General features: G+C 36.5%; 1 protein-coding gene across 1 annotated transcript in view; it reads right to left on the reverse strand.

Moving 5' to 3' along the window:
- Positions 1 to 2,432: 2,432 nt before the first annotated feature.
- The window catches only part of SLC9B2 (solute carrier family 9 member B2), a 41,616-nt gene continuing 27,060 nt past the window's right edge, over positions 2,433 to 16,988 (reverse strand). Inside the window, exons 10-13 of the mRNA XM_003796357.3 lie at positions 10,829 to 10,880; positions 10,639 to 10,747; positions 6,905 to 7,041; positions 2,433 to 4,158 (exon numbers count right to left, since the gene is read on the reverse strand). Of these exons, the coding sequence (XP_003796405.1) occupies positions 3,937 to 4,158; positions 6,905 to 7,041; positions 10,639 to 10,747; positions 10,829 to 10,880 (520 nt within the window). The 3' untranslated portion in view covers positions 2,433 to 3,936. The remainder of the gene's footprint in view (positions 4,159 to 6,904; positions 7,042 to 10,638; positions 10,748 to 10,828; positions 10,881 to 16,988) is intronic.

Below are 16,988 nucleotides of genomic sequence, written 5' to 3' on the forward strand. Positions count from 1 at the left end.
GAAGGCTTGGAATTCATTATATATACCAAAAATTCTTCAGTCTATATATCTACACAAGTCAAATATGTAGTATTTATATTGCCTTTCACTCAACTATTTCAGTAGGTAATATACCTTTCTGAAAATAAGACATCTCCCAGAACTACAGAAGCAAAATTTAAAAGAATCAAAATAATACAGATGTTTATGTTAGTTTCATTTTTCTTCCTTGTATTTTTCTGTGTTCTACATTTTCTGTGATTATGATGCATTATTTTGTAATCAGAAAAAAAATCAGTGTTACTTTTTAAAGAAGGCAATGGGTGAGAGATCATTTGCAGATTTATGGCTGAGGAAATTTTGAGGACATCAAGTTCAATCAAGGTTACTTGGAGTTAAAACCAGAGAGAAAAATACTGAAATGTGATAATAACATAAAAAGTTGAAACCTAGTTAGTTTGCCTGGAAAAAAATACTTCTCAGAAGAGAGATGGATAACATGATCCGAGAAAAAAAGAGCATTGAAGAACAAGAAGGTAGGACATTTGTTTAGCATTGTCCTTAGAAATATGATACTTTCGTCCATGGACTGAATTATGTCCTTCCCCAAATTCATAAACTGAAGCCCTAATCCCCAATGTGAGCATATCTGGATACAGGAGATTGAGACGGTAATTAGGTTTTGATGAGGTCATGAGGGTAGGGCCTCATGGTGTAATTAGAGTGCCCTTATACAAGAAGACACACCAGTGAGCTTGGCTTGTTCTTTCTCCATCATGTGACGACACAGTGAGAAGGTGGCCACTGGCAAGCTAGGAAGAAAGATCTCACTGGAGCCAGGCCATGCTGGTATTCACTCTAATCTTGAACTTCCAGCCTCCAACAGAAATATATTTCTTTTGTTTAAGCTCGCCTAGTCTGCATTATTTTGTTATAGCATACAAAGCCAAGACAGACAAAGCGGATAGTTTTCTGATACTGGAAGATCTTCTCTCTGATTTAGTAAATATTTATTAAATGCCTACTGTGTTCCCTGCTCTATGCAAAATGCTGAGGACTCAAGGATGACCAAGACAAGGCTCCTACACCTAAGGAGCTGATTTAATAAGAGACACACATGTAAACATACTGAAAAGAGTATTACATGCGCTCTGAGAGAAGCATGTAGAGGGACCCAAAGGTGAGGGGAATTGTTTCTATCTGTGGTTGGAATGGGATAATTTTAGTTGGTCAGTACTCTATCAAGTTAACTCTAAGTTTGCCAACCAAATCAAGAGTTAGGGCTTTCAGGGTGCTTACAAACCTGAGTCTTGCTGGGTGATCAGCCTTTTAGACTCTGACCTCAGCATCTCCACTATCTATGACAGCAACATCGTTTAGCAATGAATTAATTCCTATAAAAAGTTTCCAGTAATAGGCATATATTTCAGAAGTTCAATGAAGTCAGAAGGCCAGTACTAGACAGCCGTAGAGAGATTTAGGTGGTGGCTGCCCACTGAGAGGTAGGAGAGAACTTGCTGCATGCCCCCCAAAATGGAACAGGCTTTTGGCTGTGGCTTAATGTGCCCTTCTATCATTTCTATACTCTGTGTATTTCCACTTCTAATTCCTTGGGACACAATATTTTTATAGCATTCTTACTTAGTTACACTAACCAAATGTTATAAAGGTTCATAAGTATTCAAAGCCTGTTACTTAGAGAAAAGGCTACTGATGACACAGGAAACGCACTCAGTGTATCATTTTTTGGCCTCATATCCCTTTTTGCTGGATAAGTCCTAATTATCCCTCAGCCAAGGCTCTACTTTCTCTGGGAAGTTGTGCCTAAACTGTACAGCTGGATCCATGGGGCTCCAGCTCTAAGCTCCCTAGCACCCCTACTATTCCTATGTAATAATATTTATATTGTTTTGCAATCTCTTATTTAATTTTTCCTTTACTGGGCTATAAAATCCCTATAGACAGGAACAATATCTGTCTGATGTGATACCTGGATTACCAATCATCTTTCAGAATCTGCAGCAGTAGAAGACCAGTTGAGCATTAAGTTGATGGTACCTCCACCAAAGTACACCTAAACCTATGAAATTCAGTTTGAAACACTCATCAGCCCCTTGGTATAAATTAATCCAGTCCAGTTGAGGACATAAGCACTAAAGGAATACAGTTCCATACAGTAACCAGAATCAGGCTGATATAAAAATGAAGGCTGTTTAGAAGAGGTAAATATTAAGCTAGTTTTGAATAGAGGTGAAAGGGTGGATAGGGTTGGAACTCCTCCAAACAGAGGATTAGACGAGCTTTAAGCAGATCAGCTTGGTGGGGTCATAATTTAATACATGTTTAATATATGTATTTATAATAATATAAATTTAATATATTAAATAATATATTAATATCTATTCAATACATATTATGATTATTTAATATCTATTTTAAGATTAGATTGAACTTTTGAATTTAGGTGAATTCAGATGGGATATGACAAGTATACATGTTGAGGTATACATATACATATAACATGATAAAATCTGTAAACTGGATTTGAATATGATTGTTTCAGCAGCAACTAGACAGGCGAGTGAAGAGGAACTTAGGAATGGTGCACAAAAGCAGAGGTGGCCTGCTATAAAGTGGGATAAAATGTGACAAGTGCAGATAAGCCTTTCTTCTAATCTTTTCTCTGCTGGCATGTCACAATGTCTGAAATTCCTGCCATGGAATTCACTCAGGTTAGTGGGCAAGCATGTGCTACTGAGTGATAATAACACCCACCCCAGCAGAGGTTCTAGCCCCCATAAATGCTTAGCGAGAGACAATACTTCTCAGCCTCCTCCTAGCTGGAGATGGCCCTCTACAGAATGTAAGAGGAGACATGTGCCCAACTTCTACATCACGTCTTAAAAAATAAATTGCTTTACTTGCATTTTCTCTTTTTCCTCCTTCTGAGAGGAAGAAAAGAGACATGGCAGAGATTCTTCTTTGACCAGTGTCCTAAGCTGGGACACAACAGAGCTTCCTGATAGAGAAAGACATGGGTCTCTGAGCAGAACTCATGAACAAAGTAATCCTGTCAGCATCTACTAACCAGCCAGGCTCATCAGAGGAAAGAAAATTCTGTTTCCTTTTAAGTACTACGTGTAGTATGTCTTATTTCTTTCCCATAGCAGATTATATTGCCTTAATATAATATTTCTGAGGTGGGCATAGATTTCAAAATTAGCTATTTCTCACCGAGAAAAGATGTGGGTCACAAGAAACAACTAAGAGCTAGATCAGGACACTCCATAATTCAGGCAGACCCAGATGGGCCAAGGAAACAGAGGACTCTGGGTTGCCAGCTAGGAAATAGTACAATGTCTTTCAACACCTAGTGAGGCAAGATGACGAACCAATGAAGATACTCATATACTTTAAAATTTTGGAGGGACCAGTTACAATAATTCACAGAAAGGTGGTAAGAGCAAGAAATGAAGAAGAGGCAGATTAGCAGGGAAAGTGAGGGTAGAAATTGATGAGGGACTACATTACAGTTTTTAAAAACAAAAACAAATACAAGAGGAGCCAAAAACAATTCAAGGAATTAGAGCACAGGTGACTATGAATGATGAAACTATGACAGTTTAAAGAAAGTTAGCACAAGCTGCTGCCTAAGCTAAAGTTGGTCTTTCCCATGCTAATTTAAATCATGATAGGTCATTAAAGTAGATACACCCTTATACAAATTAAGATATGTGATGAAGGGGTATTTGGGGAGGAAAGGGAAGAAACTGGGGTTGGAGATGTTGAGCATTATTACTCACATGTAAAATGCAAGGGCTAAAAATGCAGTTTAAAGAAACAGCCAGACTTTTGGTTCTATCACGTTTGGAGCTTAAACATCACATATTTCAATATCCCTCTTGATAAAAATAGCAGCTTTCTAACCAGTGTGTTCAGCATTCTCTCTTTTCACCATTAAACTTGCACAGAAGTCTCTTCTTGAACTACTTCATCTTTATTTTGATGTTCAACTTTCTGGAGAAGCCTGGGGCCCAGCAAACCAATAAGGAGACTTCCAACTGGGGCTGTGAGGAGGATGGCCAAAAATGCCACTGTCAACACATCCATTCCATATGCTTCTAACTGTTTCTCTCCATGTGATCTTGCTGTGTCCAAAGCCACTGATCCTATTGCTGCCTATAAAAGGGTAACATTGGAAACGTGATAAAACCAGTGCATATTAAAAGAGTAAATTTCATACCATTTGCAAAAACAAATTGCCTGTTCTTCTGGTCAACTAAGGAAGTTATATTAGTCTTCTTTCAAAGTGTACTGCAGTTGGTTTTGATTATCTAAAAACTCTCCCTGCCCTTGCCCGGGAACAGCCTGATGATTCAAATGTACCTATTTGCATAAGGTAGTGTTATATAAATATCAGGCAAATACCTTTCAAAACACAAGGCAAATCTACACTCACAATTAAACATAGCACGAACCTGTAAACACTAATTTTTTTCCTGAGTAAAGGTGAAAGCTACTAGTTATTTCATTCTTTTCTTTAGCAATTTGGAATTAAGAAATAACAAGATAAATAATACAGTGGTACTTACTGAAGATGATGAAGTTTTAAGTGAATGTGTATTGCTTTACAAGGCCAAACTAATTATCAAACACCATGACACATTAAAGTGGTGGGCACCTCGAAAACTTGAAGTTAATCCTCTTAAGTATTTGGTTAACCCTTTGCCTCAGGAGTTGGTGAAAGAGTTTATTTAAAATGCTTCTATTGGAAAGTAGTATGAAGATTCTCTCTTTTAGAGACAAAATACAATATTCTCAGTATAGATGGGGAAAATGTATTAATTAATCTGGTTATCCCCTTATTTGACAAAGCAGAACAATGTTAGCCTCTAAGACAATGAAACTGAAAAGAGTATGTTCTAGACACAACAGCAGAGATTGCCAGTTGCCCACAAATATTGACTGCCCCCTTTCCCTTCCGTATTAGAACTCAGGTTCAGCTGGCCACCTTGCTGCCCAGGGACTTTTTGTCTTTTAAACCTCTTTTGCAACTTCATGTAGCTGTGTAGTATCTAAATTCGGTCCACTGTGAGAGTGAGTGGAAATGATAAATGCTATTTGTAGATTGTTCCCTGAAAACAAATGGACACAAGTACCTCATTATTTTCCCTCTGTTCCACTAGGCGGGAAATAGTTAAAGTTAGACCCCTGGATGAAGGGCACATACTGGGGATGGTGGTCACTTTACCAGCTGGACTGAAATACCCATGCTGGACTCTCCGTGAGAGAAAAATTAAAATCTATCTCATTTAGTCTCTGTATCTGGAGGCTGTTTTTGCAGGTTACTCTGTGTCTTAACAAATTCTGGACAAGAACTGAGCATTTTACATCACAAGGTGTATTTCTCTTTCAGTTCTCTGTTGTGTGTGTTTTTGTATATGCAAGCAAGTTTTAGGGTTTATATGTATGCTGTGATTTAAGATATTTTTTCTTATAGCAGAGAATAGGGTTTGAAAAACACTAATATAGAAAAAAATATGAGGACATTTTCTTTCTTGTGAGTGCCAAAAGAACAAAAAAGAAAATGCTATACAATATTTGCTTCCATTGGTCAGGAATAATCTAACACATCTTAGATAATTTCTCAGTTTAAAATTTGTTTAATGGTAGGAAAGTGTGATCTTTCAAATTTTATCACTTAGAAACAAATCTTTCGTACCTAAGCTGTTACAGTCATTATTTTGATATTTACCTACTTAAGTCACCAAAAGTAGTGTGGAAATTGGACACACTGTGAGGGAGAAATTATTCACAGTAAGTTAGCCATTATGTCTCAGACATCTTTGAAAGACTGATGTGAAAACAACAACAACAAAAACCCTTCTCTGTAATAATGCCCAAACCCATGGTCCCCCCAAATTTGTAATATAAATAGGAGCATACACATCCCTAAAGACTCCTAAACTAAGAGCACCTGATTTTCATTCCATAAAAATAGAAGTTTGTGTGTGTGTGCGTGTGTGTGTGTGTATATATATATATGTATGTATGTATGTATATATTTTTTTTGTTGCCGGGGCTGAGTTTGAACCTGCCACCTCCGGCATATGGGCCAGTGCCCTACTCCTTTGAGCCACAGGTGCCGCCCAGAAATTTGTATATTTAAACAATTGCAAAACAATCAGGGACAGAACAGTTAAATATTGTTTAATGCAATTAGTCTGAAAATACACAATACAATCAGGGCTAAATTATACTTGCAACAAATCTTAATCTAAACAATTCTTATATTCAATTGTTAATTCAATTAGCAATTACAGTTATTCTACTAAATATACGGTCAACAATTTCAAGCACCTATCTAGAAAGTGCTTTCTTTATCACTCATTCATTCAAATGACACAGTTTGGGTCAAGTGATTCAGGCATTTGTTCTAAAGGCTTAGCTAGTTTTGGATAATTAATACTAACGCATAGTCTAGGAAGTCATTAAACTGCTTGCTTTTTTTCCTAATAAATCTTCTTTTCTCCAGTCCTGGCTAAAAACCGCCCCCCATATATATATATATCTTCTTTTCTCTATTATATACGGAGACTCTGGTTAGCATAATTGATCAGTAACCCGATTGACATTAAAATATTTCCAACATTAAGCTGGGGAATAGTTACTTCTATTTTACTCTCTTCTTGGAAGACTTACTGAATTTTTAGTTGTGCTCTGAAAACATAAATTTAAACAAGCCATCACATTTAAGGAATCAGAATACCAAAAATGTAATATTAAGGAGTAGATTAGGATAAACTCTTCATAAATCAACTTTATTATTTATTTTTAACAAATTTAAATAAGCCTTCTTATTCAATATTTAAAGATGTTAAATAAAAATAGCAGTTAAAATGCTATGTCATCTTATCCATCATACCTGAACTGTGGCCTTTGGAAGCCATGCAAAAGAAATAAATATCTTTTCCTTTATGTTAAAACCAGCAAAACACACCATCAGAAATGTAGTCAAAATCCGTACCAGTACTGCAATGCCCAGGGTGGCAACACAAAAGCCTGCAAGAAATATTCAGTTTTTTAAAATAAGGAAATACTAGGGTAGAAACTACATCTCATGGCTACTAATTCAAAATCCTATCAACAGAAATAGTTTTTAAAACATTAAAAAATTAAAAATATAAAAATGGTTAGGTATAATTTATTAAAACAATCAGTATTAAGGATAAATCAGATCATTTATTAAAAATAAAGTATTTCCCTTGATTAAAACCAGAAATTAAGTAAACATATTTGAATTGTTATTTAGGAGATTTGAATCTTATCTATCTCTTATGATTTCATTTGTTTACTTCAAAAGAATGTATTAAATGATATGATACACAACAAGCTTTAAATTAGGTACAGGGTACATAAAATGTCTGACATCTAGAATTTGCTTCAATGGGCCTAGAAGTCTGAGGAAGACTTGGAAACATAAACAACTAATTCATATTCTATATGGTGAGTGAAGTGTAAACAAACTGAAGTCACAGAAAAGGGGAAACATAATATTTTCACCAAAGTAGCTGAGAATTCTTTACAGAGTATAAGACCAGAGGTGATGTTCAAAATACTTACCAGCCAGTATGGAGCAAATCAGCCAATCTGGTGCCTATTCTGATGTGTACTCATCACACATTATCCCTGCATAACATATATAGCTACTCCATTCAATTCTTTAGAAAACTTTGATGATAAAGACAAGTTCATCCTGATATAAGCAATAAAGGATTGTGACTAGTGATGCTGCATGGTACTAGACCTGAGATTGATTGGCACAGCTAAGCTGACTCCTGAATAATATTTATTGTTTACTCTGTGCCAGGTACTAAGCTTTAAGTGTACTATCTTACTTAATCCTTGCAATCTGTGCAATGATTATTCTCATTTTACAGTTGAAAAAACTGAAGTTCAGAAAGAATAAATAACTTTTCAAGTTCAAAGGACTGGTAAAACCAGATAGACATTGTGTGAGGACCTATTGTGGATCTGTAATATGGTTTCTTTTCTTTTCTTTTTTTTTTTTTTAAGAGACAGAGTCTCACTTTATTGCCCTTGGTAGAAAGCCGTGGCGTCACAGCTCACAGCAACCTCCAACTCCTGGGCTTAGGTGATTCTCTTGCCTTAGCCTCCCAAGTAGCTGGCACTATAGGTGCCAGCCACAATGCCCAGCTATTTTTTTTGCAGTTTGGCTGGGGCTGGCTTCGAATCTGGCTGGTATATGGGGCCAGCACACTACCCACTGAGCCACAGGCACTGCCCTGTAATATGGTTTCTTGATGAAAAAGTTTTAGAGCTCTTTATTGAGGGCTATAGAAATGCCCAGGGTGGTAGGTATTCAAAAGCACCTGTTGTATGAAGTGTAAGATACAAAACAATTGATACCATTCCTGGAAGGAAAGATTGAAGGTTTGAGACGAAGATGATTAGAAAGTTTTAGACATACTGAATTCGAAGTTCTGTAGGACATACAAGTGGTGATATCCACTCAGCAATTGAATATTCTGATTTAGAGATAAAGATTTTGGAATTATATAGTTTATAATTGAAGTCACTGGTGTAGATAAAGTCAGAGAAGTGATATAGAGTGAGAAGGATAGAGACCTTGGCTGGGTTCAGTGGCTCATGCCTGTAATCCAAGCACTTGGGAGGCTGAGGAAGGTAGATTGCCTGAGTTCACAGGTTCGAGACCAGACTGAGTCACAGTGAGACATCATCTCCAAAAAATTGCTGAGCATTGTGACAGGTGCCTGTAGTCCCAGCTACTTGGGAGGCTGAGGCAAGAGAATCGCTTAAGCCCCTAAAAGTTGGAGGTTGCCGTGAGCTGTAGAGAGCACAGCACTCTACAGAGGGTGACATAGTGAGACTCTGTCTCTTAAAAAAAAAAAGACCTTGGGAAGAACTTTGACAAAGAGGAGTGTTTAAGCTATTTATCGTGTAAAGAAGAACTGAAAAGGCACTAATCATTAGGGAAGTACAAAGTAAAACCACAATGAGATATTACATTACCCCAGTTAGAATATCTTTTATCAAAAAGTCCAAATACAATAGATGTTGGCATGGATGCAGAGAGAAAAGAACACTTCTATGCTGTTAATGAGACTGTAAGTTAGTTGAACCTCTGTGGAAAACAGTGTGGAGATTCCTCGAAGAACTGAAGCAATCCTACTACTGGGTATTTACCCCAAAGGAAATAAGTCATTTTATCAAAAGGACATCTACACTTGAACATTTACTGCAGTATAATTCATAATTGCAAAGAAGTGTAATCAACCCAAGTGCCCATCGTTTTATGACTGGATTAACAAAATGTGGTATATGTATACCATGGAATACTACTCAGCCATAAAAAGGATGAATTAATTCCTCTCCCAGCAGTTTGGATGGGACTAAATGAAGCATTCTAAGTGAAGTATCTCAAGAATGGAAAAATAAACACCACGTGTACTTGCTATTAAATTGGAGCTGACTGATGAACACACATGTGCACAAAGGAAAGTAAATTCAGTGGAAATCAAGCAGGGGAAGGGCAGTGTCAGGGATGGGAGGAATACTAGGTGATAAGCACACTTAGAGCCCCGATTCAAAGCATGACAAAAGCAATCCATGTGACCAAAAACATTTGTACCTCTATAATATTTTGACATTAAAAAAAAGGCACTGGAAAACATGAAGTTTCGGAATTCAATGTGAAAAAATATTATAAAAGAGGTCACTTGCTCTTGTACCCTATGCTGCTGAAAGATCAAGCAAAACGAAGCCTGGATTGAGTAATAGAGCCCTTGTGAGAGCATAACTGGTTAAGCGATGAGGCTGAAGCCGGACTGAACAGTACTAAATGTAGAAGGGAATGAGAGTTGAAGAGGAAAAGGGAAATGTAGTTACCTCTTTTTAAAAGTTTGAAAAGAGGAAGAGAGAGGGTCGGTGCCTGTGGCTCAAAGGAGTAGAGCGCTGGCCCCATATGTTGGAGGCAAAAACTGCAAAAAAAAAAAAGAGGAAGAGAGAGGTAGCATGGTGGGGTGGGGTGGGGTTGGGGAGTAAATTGGATAAAGACTACATTATATGTGTATATAATATTTTCACACATTTTAATTTTAATATATTTGTTGTAAAATATGCATGAAGTACATTGACACTATTGTGTGACTGATGTCAAGAACTTCTTCACCTTGCAGAATTTAAATTCTACACCCACGAATCAACAACTGCCTATTTACCCCTACTTCTAGCCCCTAGCAATCACCATTCCACTTTCTGATTCTATGACTTGGACCACTGTGGATACCACATACAAATGGAATCACATATTAGTATTTTTTTTCTTATCCTTGGAAAAAAAAATTTAAGCCCTTAATTTCTGGTTGCTTTTATATACAAGATACAATATTAAAGGTATGAAATTTACAGTCTTAGATTAAGAAGCCTTGTATTCCAACCAATGAGTGTGAAAGACTTAGATCATCGATAACTTTCTGTAGGGTTGTGACAGTGGGAACCGCTGTACACCTATCTACTGGAGACATTTCAACTGAATATGAAAAGTGGACCTTATTGGCGAGTAGGCTAACCAAAAAAAGGTGAATTTTAGCAAAATTATCACTTTGAAATTCTTACCAATGGTTTCTGGTCTGAGAGATGCAATAGATACCTCTGCTCCAATCAGTCCAAAAAGAAGGGGTTGAAAAATATCCCAGGCAACTGCAATTATCTTTTCAACCTCTGCCTAAAAGAAAAACAAACAACACACACACACGAACAGATTTTTACTATGTGAAGTAACAAATACCAATAATTTAACTATTACCAATTTAAAATTTGAATCATTTGACCTGGGATAGGCTTTATTTCTGTGGCATCTACAAAAGAGGTTAGCTCACAGCAAAAATATTTCATGAAGACACGTTTAATACAGTTATAATATATGAAGTGCTTTAGCATGCTAAATATTGATTTGCAAATGGATGTTAAAGATTCTTAGAACCTTATGAGTACCCCTACTTCTGAAGACACTTTGTGTGTGTGTGTGTTATGCGTGTGCCCATATTGGTACCGTATTGTTTAACAATTTTATGTTAACTTTCATTCAACAGTATTATTTAGAGAGTTTACAATATTACTTACCTACATCTAGATATGCACCTCTTTGTTCTTGCACAGTAATCTACAGTATGGCCACACCATAGTCTATTCAATCACTTCTTTATTGATGGATCTGGACATTGCTTCCAGTTTTATTTTATATTTACAAAAAATATTGTTTAAGGTGGTAGCAAGTCACGCACAAAAATAAGATCCAGATTAATAAAGCACTGGGTCAGTTACCCATTTATTGCCCCTCAGCTCCAATTTCTTTTGCATTGTTGCTCCACAGAAAATGGTGTTGGGCCTTTCCGATTATTTTTCCTTTGCCAGGTAGTGCCATGTTAAGCTTTATTATCAGAGTATGCTGAAGAGAAATTACAAGCAGAAAGTGTTTTTCTTCCTGGCTTTTGTGGCTCCTCCTACTGGGTTCCTGCATCCCAGGTGGCCTCTCCAGTCTCAAGCTCCCACAGTTGATGGCCTGCACAGCACCCAGTGGCCGCCAGCTTCCCCAGCATACTCATGAGGCAGTTTCAAAGCAGACTCTCCAGAGCAAGATACCTAGGAGAGGTACCCTAGTGGATGGATTTCCTGAAAATCGGAGGGTGAATTTTCAGCAAATCTTCCTGCCAGCGCAGCACTACTTCTCTACCCTCCAGTGAACTGAGACTCTAACAAGGACTAGATTTCAGACCAGCAGGCAGGACTGGGGAGCGGTAGGTGGAGACGATAACAGTTATAACCTTAGGGATTTATAGCTGCCATTCCTATACTCTTTAGGGTGTCTCTTTACATCTTACTAGCCAATACCTAGTTACTCTGATGCCTGGTATCATTAATATTCATAATAAACTTCCCTGTTCCAATTACTATATAATATCCCTCTCTTGATAGGACCCTAATTGATACAAATACTAACTTTATAATACAATACCAAAAACTCTAGGATAAGACTGACACAATTGATTATACTAAATTAAAATGTTTTGTGGCAAAGGGAACCTTAAACGCACTCCCCCTAAATAATGGATTAGAAGAAAATATATGCAGCATGTATAACAGAATAAGGAACATTAGCCAATCAATAAGAAAAAGACTAGTTTACATTCCCACCAGCAGCCTTTTGGAAAGACATCTGGAGAACACTTAGAGAACTAAAAATAGACCTGCCGTTTGACCCTGCAATTCCTTTATTAGGTATATTCCCAGACAACCAAAAATCACATTACAACAAAGATATTTGTATCAGAATGTTTATTGCAGCCCAATTCATAATTGCTAGGTCATGGAAGAAGCCCAAGTGCCCATTGATCCACGAATGGATCAACAAACTGTGGTATATGTACACCATGGAATACTATGCAGCCATAAAGAAAGATGGAGACTTTACGTCCTTCATGTTCACATGGATGGAGCTGGAAAATGTTCTTCTTAGCAAAGTATCACAGGAATGGGAGAAAAAGTATCCAATGTACACACACCTATTATGAAATTAATTTAAACCTTTTTATATGAAAGCTATAACCTAATAACAACCTAAGGATATGGGGAGGGTGGAGGGAGGGGGGAGAGGGTGGAGGGAAAGGGATTCGAGGGTTCACTTCTGTGGTTCATCTTGCAAGGGTACAAGTGAATCTTTCTATGAGTAGAATATGAATGTTTTGACATAATAACTAAGAAAGTTACATGAAGGCTATGTACCCCCAAAGTGCATCAGTGTACACAGTTACCATTCAATTAAAAAAAAAAAAGACAAAGACATAGATCCTAACAGAAAAAAATGGGCGGTACAGAGGCACAAGTAATTCATAAAAGAAATGCAAATAGCCAAAAAAACTTAAGATGCTAAAACTCGGTAATCAATGAAATACAAATTAAAATGATAAGCCTCCATTTTTAGGGGAGAAATACCACAAAAAAAGAAAAAACAACTAAAGAATCATAATAATAAAAAGTATGCATGAGAATGTAAGGAAATTCACTAATTGGTAGAAAATCAAACTGATAATCCTTTTTGGGAAGGGCAATTTAGTAGCATCTGTAGCCAAAAATTTACATTGAACAGATTTTTTTTTCAATTAACTAGAAGGAATCTAAATTTTTAGATGACATTTTTATGCTAATAAATTACATACATTAAATTTCTGCAAATCCATATATCTACATCAGGTCCTCAAATAATGTCAGTTCTTCAATGCTATTTTCTTATACCACTGATGAGGTAAAAGCCTGATTCTTAGCAGGGGCAACTGTTTGTGTGGAGTTTGCACATTCTCCCCATGTCTGTGTGGGTTTTCTCTGTATATTCCAGTTTCTGCCCATATCTCAAAGTTGTTCAGGTGAAATGAACTGGCATGTCTAAATAGTCCCCATCTAAGTGTGAGTGTGTGTATGTGTGTGTGTGTGTTTAAGCCCTGCGATGAGATGACGTCCTGTCCAGGGTTGGGTACCACCTTGCTTCCTGAGCTGCCCAGATAAGCTTCTGCCACCTGTCACCTGAAGTAACTGGGTAAATAATTATCTTACTTGTTTTTAATTTATCATTCTTTAACATATGTATAGCTCACGTTTCAATGTTTAGTATTAGAAACGTTTGGGTCTTGATGTAGAAGTTTGGTGATGTTTCTCTGACCAAAAATATGCCATGGAAACTTAACTCCTGTTCATATCAATTAGCCCTTAGTAAAATTGGTTTAATTACATGTCTTTTTGCTTAAAGTTGCAGTTTTCCAGAACCTACTGACAACGTTAAATGAGGACGTACTGTATTCCGCAGTTTGACAAAGGAGTAATAGCATTGTTTCTCCATTTAATTTGTTTTTATTTTTCCTGGTATGTTTATTAGGGTAAAGAATCTGTTTAGCTCATAGAGGGCATAGTTGACGGGATTGGTTGATTTATTCAATAGTTTTATTGCTATAGCATCCAGAAAGTTATCTTTGCATATCATAGGGAACCAGATGATGACTTAGACTCAAACTGCAAGCCACTTGCCTCTCAGCACCTCATCTTCCTCATCTAAAATACACAGGATCCTTTATCATTTACTGACAATGATTAGTTCTGACAAACTGGGTTTCATATGCCACCATTCCACACATCCTTATATCTTACTTTACAGCTTAGTTTTTAGATACATTATAGCTAAAGCTCAGACTTTCGTTGATACCCATAGCAGTGAAAAACAAGAATCAACTCTATTAAATGTAGGTTGCTTAGTCATTTGCTGCTAACGTTAATTATTCAAAAGAAAGTCCTCCAATGTATTTCACATACTCAGAATACCAATGGAAGTGGAAGGACTAAAGAGTTTTTCTATGTCAAATTATTTTTATTTCTGAACTTTAGCTAGTGGTTTTCAACCTTCCTAATGCTGTGACCCTTTAGTACAGCTCCTCATGTTGTGGTGACCCCCAACCATAAAATTATTTTCGTTGCTACTAGCAATGAAAGGAGTAGGAAAAAATATTTTTTTTTCCAGTTTTTGGCTAGGGCTGGGCCTGAACCTGCCACCTCAGGCATATGGGGCTGGTGCCCTACTCCTTTGAGCCACAGTAGCAAAAAATTTACTTGTTCCCTTCCCTCTTTTTACCCATGATAGAATAATATAATAAATTGGTTTTAATTTTTAATGATTTTTTTAAGCACTGACAATGGGAAGTATTTAGCTGTAAAAATTTAATTTGAAAAATTTAATACAAACATATTTGAGAACTTTCCTGTTGAATAAATTATATAAAACAAAATATTTAAATCATTAAAGCTATTGGCTTTAGGTGGTAGAATTACAGATAAATTTTTACTTTTTTTTTCTTTCAGACTTAAAAAAAATCTAAATTTCTACGATGATCATATACCACTTTCATATTCAGACATAAACTTCATTTTTTTTTTCTTTTTTTGAGATAGAGCCTCAAGCTGTCCCCCTGGGTAGAGTGCTGTAGTATCACAGCTCACAGCAACCTCCAACTCCTGGGCTCAAGCAAGTCTCCTGCCTCCACCTCCCAAGTAGCTGGGATCACAGGTGCCTACCATAACACCCGGCTATTTTTTGGTTGCAGCCGTCATTGTTGTTTGGTGGGTCCAAGTTGAATTCGAACCTGCCATCTTAGGTGTATGTGGCTGGTGCCTTAGCCACTTGAGCCACAGGCGCCGGAGCCATAAACTTCATTTTTTAATCATCTTTATTAATTTTTTAATATTGAAAAAGTTACCATCAAGAAGTTAGGGAAATTTGTAAAATGCTAATGCCAGGCAAATTTTTGAGATGTTGTATACAGGGTCTCAATGCAATTGCAATACGGTCTCTCTACTAAATGAAAGGGCAAAGAAGATCAGAATGCTTCAAAGAGCAAGACACAGGAGCAGCAGCCCCAGCTAGGAAGACAGCGCCAGTCCACAGAGAGAACTAAGGGAGTCAGCATTCCCCTTGGTCCTGAGCTGAGATTAGATAGAAGATCATCAGTGATGAGTGATAACCTTGCCTTGAAATGGGCACAGTGTAGGGGAGTATGGCACACTTTTTGGGTGTGGGACATAACTATAAGAGGGACTCTACCTAACAAATTCAAATATTGTGATTTGGTTGCTTGTACCCTCACATTTACCAGATATATAAATGAATGAATAAATGAATAAAAGTTTTGATAAGAGCAAATGTTTATGAGAGGTAAGTGATGAAGTTTCTCATTTAGCCTTGTTCTTGTTGGATGTTAAGTTAACTGAAGTCAGAAAGCAGAATTTGATATGGCTTCTGCTTTAAAAAAGAAAAAAGAAGAGTACCCCTGAAATAAGCCTGGTGACAAGGCAGCAAACCTAGGTGGCCACCTGGTATCCAGGGCAGAGTTTAAAAGGGAGTCTTCCCTTTGTGTCTCAAGACCAATGCATCTCAGACCACTTTCCTTGGCATCCTTCTGGACACAAAGCTCCAGGTAGCCTCTAAAATGAGATGGTTTATAATCATACTTGTCCTAACTTTACAATCACACCCTTACAGAGTGATAGCTTCCTGTTTGATTGCTATTTACCCACAGTGAAATTCTGTCTTTGACAAATCCTCATAGAAATTCGCTTGAGTATCATTATACATCTAATCTCAAGATATATAACCTTCACATATTTTTCCATGTGGTACTATATTACTTACTTATTTAATTATTTTAATTATTTAAACATGATTATTTTGAACAGTTGTCTTTAGTTTTTTTAAGATTACTCCAAAATGATATAGCTAAATTTAGCTTCAGTCACCAACCTCTAATTTCTTCATTAAGTAGAATAGCATATAATCCTGTCAAGTTCAAACCTATAGAAATGCATCTTGAAATTAAAATAAGTGAATGACAAGCGGACAATTTCTATAATATATTCAGAAAATTAATATTTTTAATGATCTTAAAAATCAATATGAAAAATCAAAACTAACTTATAAAAATGGGTTTTTGAACATACTGGCTAGTAATTATAAGAAAAGATTAGCTTTGCCCATAAAGAAATGTAAATTAGATCGGTAAGGAGATACATTCTTCACCTCTCAGATTAGCAAAATATCTGAAGACTTCAAATAGTTGGATCAGAAAAACATATCTTCTCACATACTGTTGGTGGAGATGTAAATTTGTATAGCATTTTAAAAGGGCAAATTGATACCATCAAGAATATAAAGGGACATACTCTTTCGTACAGCAATCTTATTTCTAGAAATTTATCCCATAACTAAACTTAAAAGTATACTACCTTTTGTTGATTTTAAGACACATATTTTCACGTTTTAACATTTCTGAAATTAGGATGTTGTGTCATAGTTTAATTGGCAGTATTTTTTTCTTTCTTGGCGGCATGTAAAATAACGATGATTTTGGAATTTATAGTTTATGAAATATGGT

This window comes from Otolemur garnettii, unplaced genomic scaffold (assembly GCF_000181295.1).
Source record: "Otolemur garnettii isolate 467f Iridium unplaced genomic scaffold, OtoGar3 scaffold00103, whole genome shotgun sequence".
In the NCBI taxonomy this organism is placed as follows: domain Eukaryota; kingdom Metazoa; phylum Chordata; class Mammalia; order Primates; family Galagidae; genus Otolemur; species Otolemur garnettii.